This window comes from Gadus morhua, chromosome 4 (genome assembly GCF_902167405.1).
Source record: "Gadus morhua chromosome 4, gadMor3.0, whole genome shotgun sequence".
NCBI lineage: Eukaryota > Metazoa > Chordata > Actinopteri > Gadiformes > Gadidae > Gadus > Gadus morhua.
The window spans coordinates 16,610,536-16,625,379 of NC_044051.1; the positions used below are offsets into that span (position 1 = coordinate 16,610,536).

Below are 14,844 nucleotides of genomic sequence, written 5' to 3' on the forward strand. Positions count from 1 at the left end.
GCTTATCATATAGCAAAGACTAGCGCAGGAAGAGGCCAATCAGCGGGAGGCATGCAAACCAGGAATGTGCTCCAGCAGCCTCTGAATGTCAAGTAGTCAAAGATGGAGTCCGGATCTAGAAGGCCGTGAGGTTGTGCATGAAGATTGGCGATTTTATCTTCCAGCTCTGCAGAAATGATTGTAAACGTTCCCCTCCTGGGGAAGACGAAGGCGTGAATTCAGAACCAGCGGACCGTTGTGTGTGGTTTGTGGAGAGGATTTGTTTTCGTGTTTTATGTGTAACTTTTCCTTCTTCTCTTTTTTTTCTCCGCCTGTAACAAATTGTCCCTCCCTTGGCGAGGTTACTATTCATGCTTTCGGGGGGCCACTCGGAGTTGCATTCGTAAGTTCGACGACGAAGTTTTAATTATTATTCGACTTAATAGGAAAAAACAACCGAAATGGTCTTGCCTCAAACGTGTGCGATGCGCATTTGCACGTTTTTACCGTTAAACTTAAAACGATTTAACGAAACGTTCGACAGAACGCCGTGCAAATCTTCGCGTGGCGTTTACATCGCCTAATTGTAATCTCGCGAGTTGAATGCACGGCAGCTATTTTATTTGATGTTTCTCCTCTCGTGCGATCTAACAAGTCGTCGCTACTCGGCCGCGGACGTCTCGCGGAGGAGCGCCTCAGACGTGCGGAGGCTTCCAGGCCTAACCTATAGATTTGTGATATGGCGGAGAAAACGTAAAGGCTCCAGATCGAGAGGACGCTACAGAGACCACTCTGTTCCGAGCAACCGTTTCGACCATGCTCGGTAATGTCTACATTATCCTGAGATGCTTGTAGGATATTTCCGATGCATTATTGATGTGTTATAACGCAAAGTTGGAAAAGCCTTGGTCTGTCTATGCAAGGTTTAATGAAGTAATGGCACTTGAATTGGAATGCATATATTGTTTTAAGTTTTTTATTTAATGCACCGTAGGCTCTTTCATTTGATTTGTTCACACGCTGTGTTAAGAATGAGTTAATACCCGATTCTCATTTTTAATAAGCCATAATGCGTGTTTTGTCTTGGCCTAACTGCCCTATAGGCTGTAAAACGTTTGGAAAATATCCCCCATTTTGATCCGCCCATTTCCTCCTCTATAGGCTCCTATACGATATCCTGTTCTCTTTGGGTGATCACAACTTGCCTCCAAATTGCTAAGTGGATCGAAATAACTTGTGAGATTAATTTGTAAAGGAACCTTAGTAAGCCTGTTAAATGTGGAAGTCATGGATGTTGAAGTCGTGGATCTGTCAGCCGTTACGGTGGATTTGTTTCGGATGCAGGTTAACAGCCACGATACCAGTCAACTGTGTAGGCTACAAAGTTTTAATTTGCTAAAACTCGATTGAACTCTTATGCTTAAATTATAATTATTTTCCTTCTGTAAAATTATATAAATATAGATCTCTCCAACTAGAAAAAAATAATTACTCGAGTATAGATAAGCAGGGACCTACACGTCACGGACCTAGATTTGACTACGACGTTTTGGATGCATCCTCCGTTATTTTTCATATTTCAAAATCAAAGCACACTGTTCATTGGAGCTTTTAATTGCCTTGTAATTTGACCCAGCATCACCATAAGCTAACGTAGCGCTGACACGAGACGTAGTGAGGACAGAAGGGGTGCAGGAGAAGCTAAGGGAGTCGTCATGTTGTCGTCCTCTGCCCTTTTCCTCTTGCACTACTGGACGTTGAGATGAGTAGTGCAATATTAAAAGGGCATTGGCTGATGAAACTGAGACACACATACACAAACACCTCTCTTACTTCCTGCTGCACACACATACACTTGCATCAGGCAGCACACACATAGGGCCAAGACCTGGAAGGATTTTATTGTTTAAATGTATATACAACTGTGTGCTTTTAATGTGTGATATTCTTCTCTTCTCTCTCTCTCTCTCTCTCTCTCTCTCTCTCTCTCTCTCTCTCTCTCTCTCTCTCTCTCTCTCTCTCTCTCTCTCTCGCTCTCTCTCGCTCTCTCTCGCTCTCTCTCTCTTCTTATTGCAAAAGGTAACTGATCTCTAGGTTAAAAGCAGCTGGTTTAAAACGTTGCTCTCATTGGCAAAAATGTCTGAATTTGAATAATGATTGACAGGACTTCAAACCCTGTAAACATATATGTTTTACTTCAGCCATTTCGCAAAGCAGACATTTTTTATGGTAAAGCAAAAGACAACCACTAAGAAACATACTCATTCCTATTTTTTTTAATACGTTTAAACATTTCATGATTGTCCCCTCATTGGAATGTGTGTGTGCAAGCATGTGCACGTGTGCTTCTGTGTGTGTGAGTGTGTGTGTGCGTGTAGAGCGTAGCTTATGTAAATGTGATTTTAGCATGGGCCATGGAGAATGGCTGCATGGCCGTGTGCTGACACATGCTGAGGTCAGGTGCTTTGACAATGTTGCACTACTGTACCATCTATTCTAGCAGTGCAATAGTATTGTCATAGCATTTAGCCTCAGCACTCAAACCCACCCCCTGTATAACACCACGGAAACGGTTTGGGCCAGAGAAGGACTTTTGTTTATAAATTTCGTTAAACAAATTAAGTAGAAGTCATATGTCGTAACAATATGTACTGTTTATGTGTAACACGTCAGGCACGGCAGGCAAACCAACAGTAAAATGTAGAACAAAGTATACGAAAATCAAGGCAACAATCGGTTAGTGTAATTATAATACTCAGTCAGAATTTGACTCCATATTAATATTTTCGGTTGCCTTAAATTCTCTGTCGTCTTATTGTTATTTGCGTTGTGTGTGAACATTGTCTGTAATAGTAGAGAGACAGTAGAAGAGTAAAGAGTGAAAGATGTGTTAGCATCCTCATGGTGGCCGTCGGGGGAGGGGCCCTTGGTAGGAATGTAGGGAGCAGCCCCCCACCACACACACACACACACACACACATACACACACACACACACACACACACACACACACACACAGTCTCTCTTTGAATCTCTCGTCTCCTCTTTTCGCCTCTTCTCTCTCTCTCTCTCTCTCTCTCTCTCTCTCTCTCTCTCTCTCTCTCTCTCTCTCTCTCTCTCTGTCTCTCTCTCTCTCACACTCTCTCTCTCTCTCACACTCACACACACAAACACACTGTCTGGTTTACTATAGTAGGAAGCTACAGTTTATCGTTGACGTTGTATCGGGTTAATAAAATGTCTAGATAATGCATGCTTTGTCAAAAAGTAATATATAAAAAGAAAAGAGCTAACACATTTTTGGCAACAGTTGTGTCACAGATGATGTGTTTTAACATTTGGTTTTGAGTACTCTTATTCGGGTGTGCATATGGTGTCTCTGAAGCGCATCCACCAGGAAGCTTAGAATGGTGAGAGGTGACTCACAGAAAGTCGTGTGTTTGATCCCCATGTCCGTGGCAGACAACATGGTGTCGCTAAGCTAACTCAAAAGCCACTTGACTGTGTGAAATTCTCCCAGAGAGAAGAACGTGACTTGTTTAGGCTTGCTTGCAATGCTTTCTGGGAAATCCTGGAATGTGAGGAATTGGGGGAGGGGAGGGGAGGGGGGGCAGACATCTGACGGGGGAAGAGCTACGAGTTACAGCAACATATCTAGTATAGCACTTCTGGAAGAATTTAAAAAAGAGCATCACTTTACACTAAGCTGCAGAAAATGAGCTCATGAGGTAATGAGAACCAGCCTTCAGGAAATATGCAGAACGTACATTCCAGCAGGTCCACGTATAACACACAGATTGGCCTTACATTCATGGTTGAGGGGTTTTTTTTTGGAGGAGGGGATATTGTGTGGGTTAAGGCTTGAAGTTGTGTGTTCTGTTCAGCTAAATGAACTGGTGGTTATTTGTTCAAATCGAATGTTTCAATATTTGCATGGAAGTATTCTGTATACTCCCTGAAACTCGATTTTTCAATAAAGAGTTTGTATGTTTTATTAAATTGCCTCACTGTGGTTTTCTTGAAAGTTACAAAAACTTAATACAAATTTCCTGTTTGGTAGGAAATATAATAATCATATAAATATGAAGATATGAATCTAAAAAATGCATAGAAATCGTAACCTAATTACAACTAAATACAGCCTCATCGCCATTAACTCTGTTCAAATGCAAAACACAGCTTTTCTTCATTAGTCTCAGATTTGTAAGATTAAGTTGCTTTTATCTTAGTATATCTTTCCAATAATAAAACAAGTGGTATTGGTGGATGGTTGTTACGTTACTTAGAGTGAACTTTTATAGTGTGAAAAAAAAAACGGAACTATTCTTGACGCATCTGTAGCACACAAACCAATATTTCCAGTGAGAGAACACGTCCCAACTTAATGAACCCTCCCCACCCGTGATTGTAATGATCCATATCCGAGGTGTGATGCAGGAACCGGTGAACGTCGAATTAGTCCGTTTATCCAACGACGTTTCTTGGGTGGCGCAACGTTCTGCGGACGAGACTGGGAACAAGCTGTAGGCCTTTACATGAACATCAATGCATCCATGATAGCCTACAGCGGACACCCCTGGCCCCACACCGAGTTACCTGTTCTGTCCTGTGCGACAGGTTCTCAGTATAGAGAAACAAGGTGCGCAATTTACAAGAGAAGGAGATAAAAAGAGATAGGCTACAGTGTGTGTTTGTCGGGTTGTGTGTGTGTTTGTTGAGAATTATTGCAGCGACCTTCGGTTTTGTGCCACGATGACGTCTACTTGGTGCTACTCAGCATAGCGGCTACAAGGCATTTCAGTATGAACATCGTGGAGCATGTCGTTTTATTCTTAATATATCAAATTACCAGTCCACTTAGGGCACTTCAGTTTTCTGTTTTTTCTTTACTGTTTACTGTAATGGACTTTGATGGCAACCGTTTTCACTGCTTTCACCGTCAAATGAATAAGTCTTATACATAAAATAAGATATAGTAGGCTACTATGCATCATTGGTTTTCTGTTGGCGACACTCCGCCATTTTGAGAGTAGGCTACTAATCTCGTCCTCCTTGACTCATCACGCAAGGTAAAAACTTTGGCAGTTTCGAATACAAAAATGTCAAATATTAATATCAGGACAAATAATTTCAGGATTAATTACATAACAATGACCAAAACACTTTTATTACCATTAATCCTAATAATGATTTATATAATTTCTATGAATGATTTTTTTTTATCATTCTTATGATCCTATACTTCAAAAATGGAGGCGATCATTGCAATAAGACGTCACAATGTTCCAGCCCTTATGGGGAAACATGACTTATACTCCTGCATGGTTGAACAGTGCCCCCTAGTGGTCAGGATATATAACACATAAGCCTTAATGTATAGCGCTCATTAAAGGATTAGCTGCGTATCTCCATAGACGCTTCAACCTGTCATAGGGCCTACCACCGACCAGGGTGCATCTACCACCTTGGTAGATGCAGGGGTGAAGCAATGTAAATCGGATCAGCCAACCAAGCCATACCACGTTCAAACGGATCTATAATCTTTTGGTTAGAGAATTCCACTCCCAGCCCAAATATTCTGTTTGTATTCTGAGATAATTTGAGAGAATCATTGTGTGTGTGTGTGTGTGTGTGTGTGTGTGTGTGTGTGTGTGTGTGTGTGTGTGTGTGTGTGTGTGTGTGTGTGTGTGTGTGTGTGTGTGTGTGTGTGTGTGTGTGTGTGTGTGTGTGTGGGTGTGTTTATATTCTAACAACATTGTTACGTGTCCTACATGACATCATTACGTTAGGTTTCCATGGAGACCGTCCTCGCCTGGCGACTCCAGACACACACTTATGTCTCGAATGCAGGTGAATCGAGAACAGAATAACACGGTTATAACAGCAATGTAGGACAAAGGATAAATTACGGGAATAATAATTACAACCAAAAGAAAGACAAAATCAAACTGATTGAATACAAATTAAAAAATGCTTTAAAAGAAAAAAAATAGTACAATGGGATTCCATGTGTTGTTGGCTTAGAGGTCAATATGACATTTTTATTGAAATACATTATTAAATCACCCAGCAAAAAGAACAATACAATACTAATCATATGTAAATACATGTTGAAAAGCCATGGAATCGATCTCCTTTGGAATATATATATGTATATATATATATATATATATATATATATATATATATATATATATATATATATATATGTAATAAATACACACAATGTAATGTATGTATACACACACACGCATACACACACACACACACACATATATATATATATTACATTCCACACGGTATAAATAGTGTAAACATGATATACATATGAATATGTATCCAGCAGGTGGCACAATAAGTTAACTTTAAATAGCGAATACAGCAAGTTCACCTCACTCCTCGGAGCCTTCTGTTCTGCTCTGCTCGCTGGTCTTAAGAGAGCAGAAGAAAATAAGTTAATAAATGTTGAACTATTAATTATTGGTACTTAAATGGACACTTTAATCCAAAGGATTATGGATTCATAGTGAATTCAGAGTCTTTCTCACACATTAATAAACCAACTGGGACCCAGGAACCAGAAGAGGGGCTCTGGGTTGGTCTCACCTTGTCGGAGCAGCTCTTGCGGATGTAGTTGGTGAGGGCGATCTGTACTGCAGGGGAGTCACCCTGGGGCTTCACTAAACACTCATGCGGCATCTGAAAGAATCCATCAATGCATTGTGTACTTTTGTATTGATCGTGTGAATCTATCAGGGCTGTGTTGACACGAGGAAAAATCCAGTGTTAAAAAAATGGTTTTAGAATCTGGATTGTAAACCCAATCTGTTAACCAAAAGGCACAATGTGCCCAGAACCTTTGAAGACAGAAAACATCTCATTTAAAAAAAAAAAATGCTGCTGAATGAAGATGAAGAACCAAACAGGGGCGCTAGGGAGGGGGCACTGACCAGGACGGGCGGGGCCATGAACAGGTAGCTGAAGGGGTAGTGTAGCAGGTTCATGCAGCTGGAGGAGTACAGGTCTGCGTACCGCATCAGCTGATTGGCAAACAGAGTCTGTCTGCAGCCGCTGCGCAGCAGGCTTCCCATCTGCCTGTAGGACGAGTCCATCTTGTGGGTCACCACCTGCGATAGGACGGTAGGAAACCAAGGGGGAGGAAACGAGTGGCTGAACCGGGTTTGATCGCCGATGTCCGAGGCCTACCTGAGGGCATGCTGTAGCCGCAAGCCTACCTGATCTACCTGTCTACCTACCCTACCTGCTCCTTAATGCTATTTCAACTTAATGTAAGATGCTCTAGATAAGCAAGAAGTAAATAGCTGTGGTGCTATTTAGTGCATAGTAATCACACTTCAAACAAGCAAACCTTCTGTTTTCAAAAGGAGGCTTAGTTGTGTTTCTGGTATCCGATTAAATGCCTTTGAGGTAAGTATATAATTAGGAGTTTGGAGTAGGAAGATAACAGCTTGCAAGAAACTGCATGTTTCAGGCTGTCTAGCTGGAATTGTTTCTCAAAGGATCACTGAATCCACATCCTTGCTTAACATTTACTCCTGAGATTGTTTTCAGATGGTTAACTCAGATATCTGCCAAGAAGTATTAACGGTGCAATAGGTACGATTTAAGGGCTTTTGTTTAAGTGTATTTTGTGTTAGAAATGGCAGTGCCATCCATCAGCTCTAGGTGAGTGACACGCACTATGAGAATATCTGTTCAAACATACCTTCACCCGGGTCTGAATGAAGCTGATGTCCGGGCGTTCTGTGCTGCCGCTGTCCAGATGCCTGAAAAATAAAATGGAAATCCCACAGAGAGACGTGTGTGACCCATGTGAGTTATTTCAAGATCCACTGAACAGGTCAGACAGATCCTCATGGACTCACTTATAGAGCTCCGCCAGGTAGATGTCTAGATGCTTCAGCTCTTCAAACAGATCTGGAGGAAAAGACGGGCCGACGGACAGACGGACAGACAGAGAGATTGACAGACAGACAGAAAGACAGACAGGTCCGACGGATGGACAGACATTCAGATAGACCCATCAGTCAGACACACAAACATACATGCAAAACAACAGACAAGCAGGCACAGACAGACAGACAAATCGACAAACAGGCAGGCAGACAGACAGCAAACAAAAAGCGACAGACGGTTATACAGAACCAATCAATCTCACGTCAGATAAAGCATCCAAGGTGTGATGATGATGAGCATGAGGATGACAAAGGGGTGGTTCTGTCTCACCTCTCTTGTCCTTCCACACCTTCAGCTCGTCAATGAGCTCGGGGACCACCAGGAAGGTCTTCCAGCCCTGACGTTTCTTAGACTTCAGGATGTCCCCGAAGATGTGGTCTCCCACATAGAGGATGTCCTCGCCCTTCATGTCCAGCAGGTCAATGATGATGTCCGATGAGCCTGTGTGCAGGTGAACACACGTAGGGGATTAGGATAGAATGCACTATTCTTAGTTGATTTAATTTGTAATTTGATGACAATTCCCTACAGTCCAGTGAATGCATAATTATTTGCTTGATTTATTCTCTCGGTAGATAATCAAAGTAAGACTTGGCTGCAGATGTATGACATCATTTTGGTCTGTAAAGTTCCCATTATTTATTTATTTTGCTTATTATACATGGACACACACACACACACACACACACACACACACACACACACAGACACAAACACACACACTCACAGACAGACACACAGACATACACATACACACACACACACACACACACACAGACACACACACACACACACACACACACACACACACACACACACACACACACACACACACACACACACACACACACACACACAAACCTCCGGAGTACACAGATCCATGTTGAAGGTCCCCAGTGTAAGTCCCAATATGGAGCATCCCATTGTCCTGAGGACCAGAACAGAGATAAGAGTTTGCATGACACAGTTTCTTAGTACCTGATGCTAATTGGTCAACAACGTTCCAAAGTGTGCATTCTTTTTTAATAATAGGACTCTTGCCTTTTAACAGTTTTGAAACAATGCGCTTGAAATCAAACATCAACTAAAGTCAAATGGAACAATCCACCAGATGTTTCCTTGAAAACGCAAAAACAAGCTGCTCAAAGCACCATGGAAGAATATTCTAATTTCAGCTGATTAAGCCGATAACAACAATAAGGCTTTAGATTAAAGTAACCCATTTGTAATCATTTGATGGTAAGTGCAGTACAAGCGGTATAAACTACTCCAGTGGGGCCCGTTATAACAGAATGTTCTTCGGTAGTGGTAATCAAAGCCTGTTGTGGCTCCTTCTTTACGTATCTCCAACCTCAGCTTACGTCTCCAACAGCAGCAGAGTGAAACCTCCATACCGTGTTCACTTGTCTCAGCAAGGTGCCCTCTGCGAAGAACAGGGGCTTCCTCGTATCCACCACGATGAGGTCGAAGAACGAACGCCAGTTTTTTTGGGGCCTACCAGGCTGGAAGGAAGATTGTCCACATGAGATTCAGGGTAGCTCTTCGAAAGCATGCCGATGAAAGTTAGCCTACTTTGCAGAACACTTTTCACTTTTACCTTTGTGTCATTTTCCAGCAAGTATTTCATCATGGCCTTGGGGAAAGAAATGAGAAAATATGTGGAAAATGTGAGCCAGCTTAAAATGTTAATCTCTGTATTTAATAAATCGAATTTGAGAGATTTGGGGATTTATGTAGATACTTTTGGGAACCTACCTCAGTGTATCCATAGTCACTATTGGTGGCCAGAAATACTTTGGCTACCTCCCTTATTCTCGACAAAAGTATTGGAATTCTTGGCTGTAAGAAGGGAACCGAGTCGGAAAGCCAATTTATATTATACAAAAATGTAATCTAGAATCTACAAGCACCTCACATCTACGTGGAAAAGTATCAAACACCTATAGCTATGTTTATCTTAAACTTACATCTTTAATAACAAATTTATCCAGATTCTTCAGGGTCCTCTCCTTCAGAATGCCCTGCGTGAACACAAACAAACATTAAAACATAAACCGTATTACATGCAGGTTTTGATAAAATAAATGCAAAATAAATCAGAAAGTTTCTGATTTCAAGAAGCAAATGATTTGATTTCATACCGTTTCATGAATATGGTCCATGGCATCTCTCACATCATGAAATATAGTTCTGAAGGACATGAAGAGGTCTCCGTGCTGGAAACCCGTTAGTTGGCTGAAGCATATTTTCCAACATATGTTATTGTTATGTTTGATAAACTACTACTTTAATTAATATGAATATGGATGTAAAGAGTATAAAATAAGGTACATACTCACTTTGTGTATCTCTTTGCTCGGGTGAAGAATCCTACCAGGCAAGCATAGAGATACGTCTCTGTAGCATCAATGTAGAAATGTGATAGTGAGTTACTTTCATTAAAGCTGCACTATGTACATTTTCCCTCTAGCAGCCTAGGGGCTTGAATTGTAGCTACAGTTATCGCTAGATGACGTTCAGAGTAATTTTCTTAAAGGTTGGGTATGAGATTTGCGAAACACCAGCAGATTTTGAAATCACACAACTCAAATGGTCCTACCCCCTCTCCTTCAACGCTGACTCTGACTCCACCCATTCCAAGTACATGGACGCGCAATCATGCACAAGCGAAAACAGATAAGCGAGAGCGAGCCATTAGCTAGTTAGCTAGCTCCAGTAGCTTCCGCAGGATAACAACAAACAGAAGCTTGCTCTGGGTCACGAGCTTTGAGTACGTGCACGAAGGGGTCACGCGCGGGGAGCGGGGGAGGGGGAGTGCAGTACGACCGTTTGATTGACGTACTTACTGTCCAATGCCACTCGGTGGGTCTGGAAATCATTGGCTGGAGTTTTACGAGCCCTGCCCGTTCCACAGATGATTGACTTGTTTAATTTTCATGTCAGTACTTCTAACTCAGTGGTTGTAAGTGGGTTATGATAAGGATTTCAAGTAATTTTGCCAAAATGGCCAAAAATGAGAATTCCATACCCAACCTTTAAGGGGGGTTGGGGGGACAACAGAATTTTTGGGAAGAAATCCCAATAAAAAATCTATTAACATATTGAAAGTCATTCTCTAGATTTGTTATAATTAATTCAGTTAAAGCTGCAATCAGCAGTTTGGCCGATCCTCTGTTTTGATAAATTGTGTTTTGATTTAGTCTCATGGTTCTCATGTATTTGTTTATAGGGGCCATTGCTATTGAAGCTAATGTACGAGAACAATGAGCTCAACTCAATCAAAACACAATTTAATCAAAACAGTTGATCGGCAAAATTGCTGATTGCAGCTTTAATTGTGGAGATGAGCCCAAACAATAGCTACATTATAAGTTCCATTCCAAAGATTGATTGTTTTTCACAGATCTTCTTAAATGGCCGAAGGGGTGCAGGTGTTTACCTGAGAGATTGAAGAGAGTGTTAAGGGTATAGAAGCGATCGATGTTGCCTCTCTGAATGAACTCGTTAGGGTAGTAGTCCTTAATGGCCTCTCTGGGACACAAACATGAACACAATCAGCAAAATACCCGTCAAGTGGATCGAGTGGATTGTATAAAGAAGAATGGGATAATCCTTCCTTTTACATTTACATTTTATTTTAATTAAACTATTTAATGGCACTTAGCCAATAACAAACATAAGCGTGTGCGTACAGCTTAAAGATCTTATTATTTTAATATCTGGGACAGTTCAGGCCCGATCCCTTTTGTCTCCCTTGTCTTTGTCTATTGTTTGGTGTCTTTGAGAAAAAAATACATGAAGAAAACATGAAATTGTTCATGTAGTTACATGAAGTGCAGCCAAACAACAAAGAATTCAGGACACGGACGGTTGGAACATGAAAGGCTCAGTCTCCAGACTTTGCGTCCCTACCGTGTACATGCCGTGAACCTGTGAACAACGTCAGCCCCTTAAAAGGGTTACCCCCTGCGGATAAGCTGGGATGCAACACATCTGTCCTCTGCTTATTGAAACTGAACTGATAGGGCGTTAGCAGGGGAGCCGGCTGCCCTACAGGCCACGAATGAAAATAAGGGAGGTCTAGTTGACATTTTAATGGCACAAAGTACAGCGCTGGGTGACCTGGGGGAACTTACCTGGGAAGGAAGTTAAAGCCGTGACTGCAGAGCAGAACGTTTCCGTTTGAATCTACTTTGAGCAGGTTTCCGTAGTTGGTGTCAAACACTAGACCACTATGAGACAGAACGAAGACAATTGGTTGACGAGCTCATATTGAAATGAGGCAGCTGTCTGTGCAGTGTGTGTGGTTGATGTCTGGTTTGAGCAGCCTCACATGGCCCGTGTCAGATTGATTAGACTCTGGGGCTGGGTGAGGCTGAACACCTGTAGTGCATTAGACAAGCCTGCACTGGTTAAACCAGGAGTCACCACTCAAACTCGGGAGATCCAGGACATGGCAGCATGAAAAACCTGCTCTGCAAGATTCCAACGAGATCTGAGAACTGTACGTTAAAACAGTTTTTTCACATCCTCAACCTGTCTCGTTGTCAGCAGTGCCCGTCAAAGCCTCCTAGGTGGCATATGGAAGGGATAAGTGCTACAATTTCATAACAGAAGATTGGGTGGAAATGAGTGCACCATAAATGTCTAATTTGATAGGCACTTGACGGTTATTTATTCATTCAAGCAGACACTTTTTTTTCCCACAGAGACTTATATTCAAGTCATTAAGGAGCAGGTTGGCTTAGGCCTCTTTCCTATTTTACACTGTGGGCATGAAAATCCACCCTGTGACCAACCTCTGGAGTTTTTTTCAGCCCAGGACCAATAATACACTGATTGGTCACCACCCACAAAACCGTCCGGACGCAGGAAGCGCTTAAAGGCCTTGAGTAGCACGGACATGGAAGGGCTGAACTCACCGCGTTGGGAAGCTGGGGTCATACTTGTAGCGCACGAGTTCGTGAGGATAGCCGACGGACACCAATCTGTCCCTGATCAGCTCAAAGCCCATACTCTCGAAGTCAGGAGATTTATACACTGCACACACACACACACGCGCACACACACGAAACACACACAAACACAAACGCACACATGTACACATACACAAATATATACACAAAAATACAGACCCCCACAGGCACACACACACACACACACAGACAGACAGACAGACAGACAGACAGACAGACAGACAGACAGACAGACAGACAGACAGACAGACAGACAGACAGACAGACAGACAGAGGAAAGCATCACAGGTAAGATAAACTTGGAAAGGGTTGCGTGTTTTCAGACGTACGTAGGGGAGCAGACGTACTTGCCAAGGTGTAATCCATGTCGAAGCCAAAACACTTTATGCTCTCCAGCTTCAGATTTCTGTTGACAAACACCCTGGAAACAAACAAGGAGCACACATGCCAACTCTGAAACTATGATCTCATGTCCCCTGACATATTATGCATTCTAAAACAAAAGGGTTTCCCTCATTGCAAACATGCATCTTATGATCTACAGACATTTTGTTATAGTGGTGACACTGAACCCAAGTGGGCGGGCATTGCACTTAAGGTTCAACGCTTAAGACCTCCTTAACTCTATTCAGACCGTATTGTTTGATACTATATAAAATATACTATCTCCACTTAAGAGCTATAGGTCCTAGTCTACTAGTTAATAATAGTCCTAGTCTACTGGTGATTGGGTAATAGTCCTAATCTACTAGTTTGTAATAGTCAAGTCTACTAGTGAGTAATAGTCCTAGTCTACCAGTGAGTAATAGTCCTAGTCTACTAGTGAGCCATATTCCTAGTCTACTAGTAAGTAATATTCCTAGTCTACTAGTGAGTAATAGTCCTAGTCTACCAGTGAGTGTTAGTCCTAGTCTACTAGTGTGCCATATTCCTAGTCTACTAGTTAGTTATAGTCCTAGTCTACTAGTGAGTAATAGTCCTAGTCTATTAGTGAGTCACAGTCCTAGTCTACTAGTTAGTAATAGTCCATGTCTACTTGTTAGTAGGAGTCTAAAAATCGAAATTCAGAATCGTCTATCCTCCTTATTAATCACTAGCTCGCTAGGATATTTCAGTTACTTTTCTTTTATCAATTCTAGGTTTGGGACTTGGAAGGGTTTAGATTGGACGCCCATGGAGGGAGGTCTGCAAAGGTAGACCCATACCCTGCAGTAGCCTCGTGACACATTCCTAGCCCTGTGGATTTGGTTTCTCTGAATAATTCACACAGTCTCTTGTTGAGTTGACATCTTGCTCAACACATCAATGGCAATCATCTATCAAGGCAACAAGAGATAGAGTTCATGTTCAACAGGTACACACTCAATAGATGTTTCATTAGCTTTGGAGTCTTATCAACACGGTTGTGTGCAGTTTAGCTATTACCATTTGCCAGAGGCATTTGGGTACATGAAATCCCACATTTCGGTTTCATTGTATTCATCGTGGATGCATATAGGCCTATAAATAAATAAAAGGACGATCTCATGCAGGTCTCTATAGCCTGATTCATGCATTACACCGTGCGTGGCTTACGTTTGATGTAGGGCTCTGTTTGGTTTAGTGCCATGTGGGATGATTTGCGGATCGCTGTCCAGCTCTGAACTCTCTTCCAGCAGCCGCGGGATTCCTCCCACAGTTTCGGAGTTGAAAAGTTCCATCTGTCGTCTGCAATCGCCCCTCCAGTGTGGCCAGGCATTCGCGACTTTGACGTTTGGCACTTTTATAATCGACGTCGTTTCGTTTTGCTGGTGGTTCCCTGACGACACACGCACGGGGTTACACCCCATGTGAAACTCTCATCTACATTTGCTCTGAAGAACGCTCATCGCCTCACTTCAACCCCCAGATTATGTTATCAGAGGCGCACAGA

The 14,844-nt window shown here is 42.2% G+C and overlaps 1 protein-coding gene across 2 annotated transcripts; it reads right to left on the bottom strand.

Annotated features, from left to right (window-relative positions):
- Positions 1-6,180: 6,180 nt before the first annotated feature.
- On the bottom strand, positions 6,181-14,812 carry nt5c2l1 (5'-nucleotidase, cytosolic II, like 1). Of its 2 annotated transcripts, none has more exons than XR_003976420.1 (18): positions 14,508-14,812; positions 13,280-13,353; positions 12,879-12,996; positions 12,093-12,188; positions 11,396-11,487; positions 10,296-10,353; positions 10,098-10,191; positions 9,924-9,977; positions 9,712-9,795; positions 9,554-9,589; positions 9,351-9,458; positions 8,818-8,884; positions 8,227-8,397; positions 7,866-7,917; positions 7,706-7,766; positions 7,012-7,106; positions 6,586-6,678; positions 6,181-6,410 (listed from the first exon to the last, which is right to left on the bottom strand). XR_003976420.1 is itself a non-coding variant. In XM_030353535.1 (18 exons), exons 1-18 carry the CDS (start codon positions 14,759-14,761, stop codon positions 6,372-6,374), a joined length of 1,728 nt encoding a protein of 575 aa, XP_030209395.1. In that variant the 5' UTR covers positions 14,762-14,811; the 3' UTR covers positions 6,181-6,371. The 2 variants fall into 2 exon arrangements, 1 of the variants encoding a protein (XP_030209395.1); XM_030353535.1 differs by having other exon boundaries at positions 6,930-7,106; positions 14,508-14,811.
- Positions 14,813-14,844: the final 32 nt, after the last annotated feature.

Bases quoted from the DNA above. Each gene is read 5' to 3' on its own strand.
- nt5c2l1 (XM_030353535.1), bottom strand. From the start codon at position 14,761: ATGGGGTGTAACCCCGTGCGTGTGTCGTCAGGGAACCACCAGCAAAAC. The intron at 11,488-12,092 runs GTAAGTTCCCCC...TTTGTGTCCCAG, and splicing joins GGCTTTAACTTCCTTCCCAG to AGAGGCCATTAAGGACTACT. The intron at 6,411-6,585 runs GTGAGACCAACC...TGCTCTCTTAAG, and splicing joins GCAAGAGCTGCTCCGACAAG to ACCAGCGAGCAGAGCAGAAC.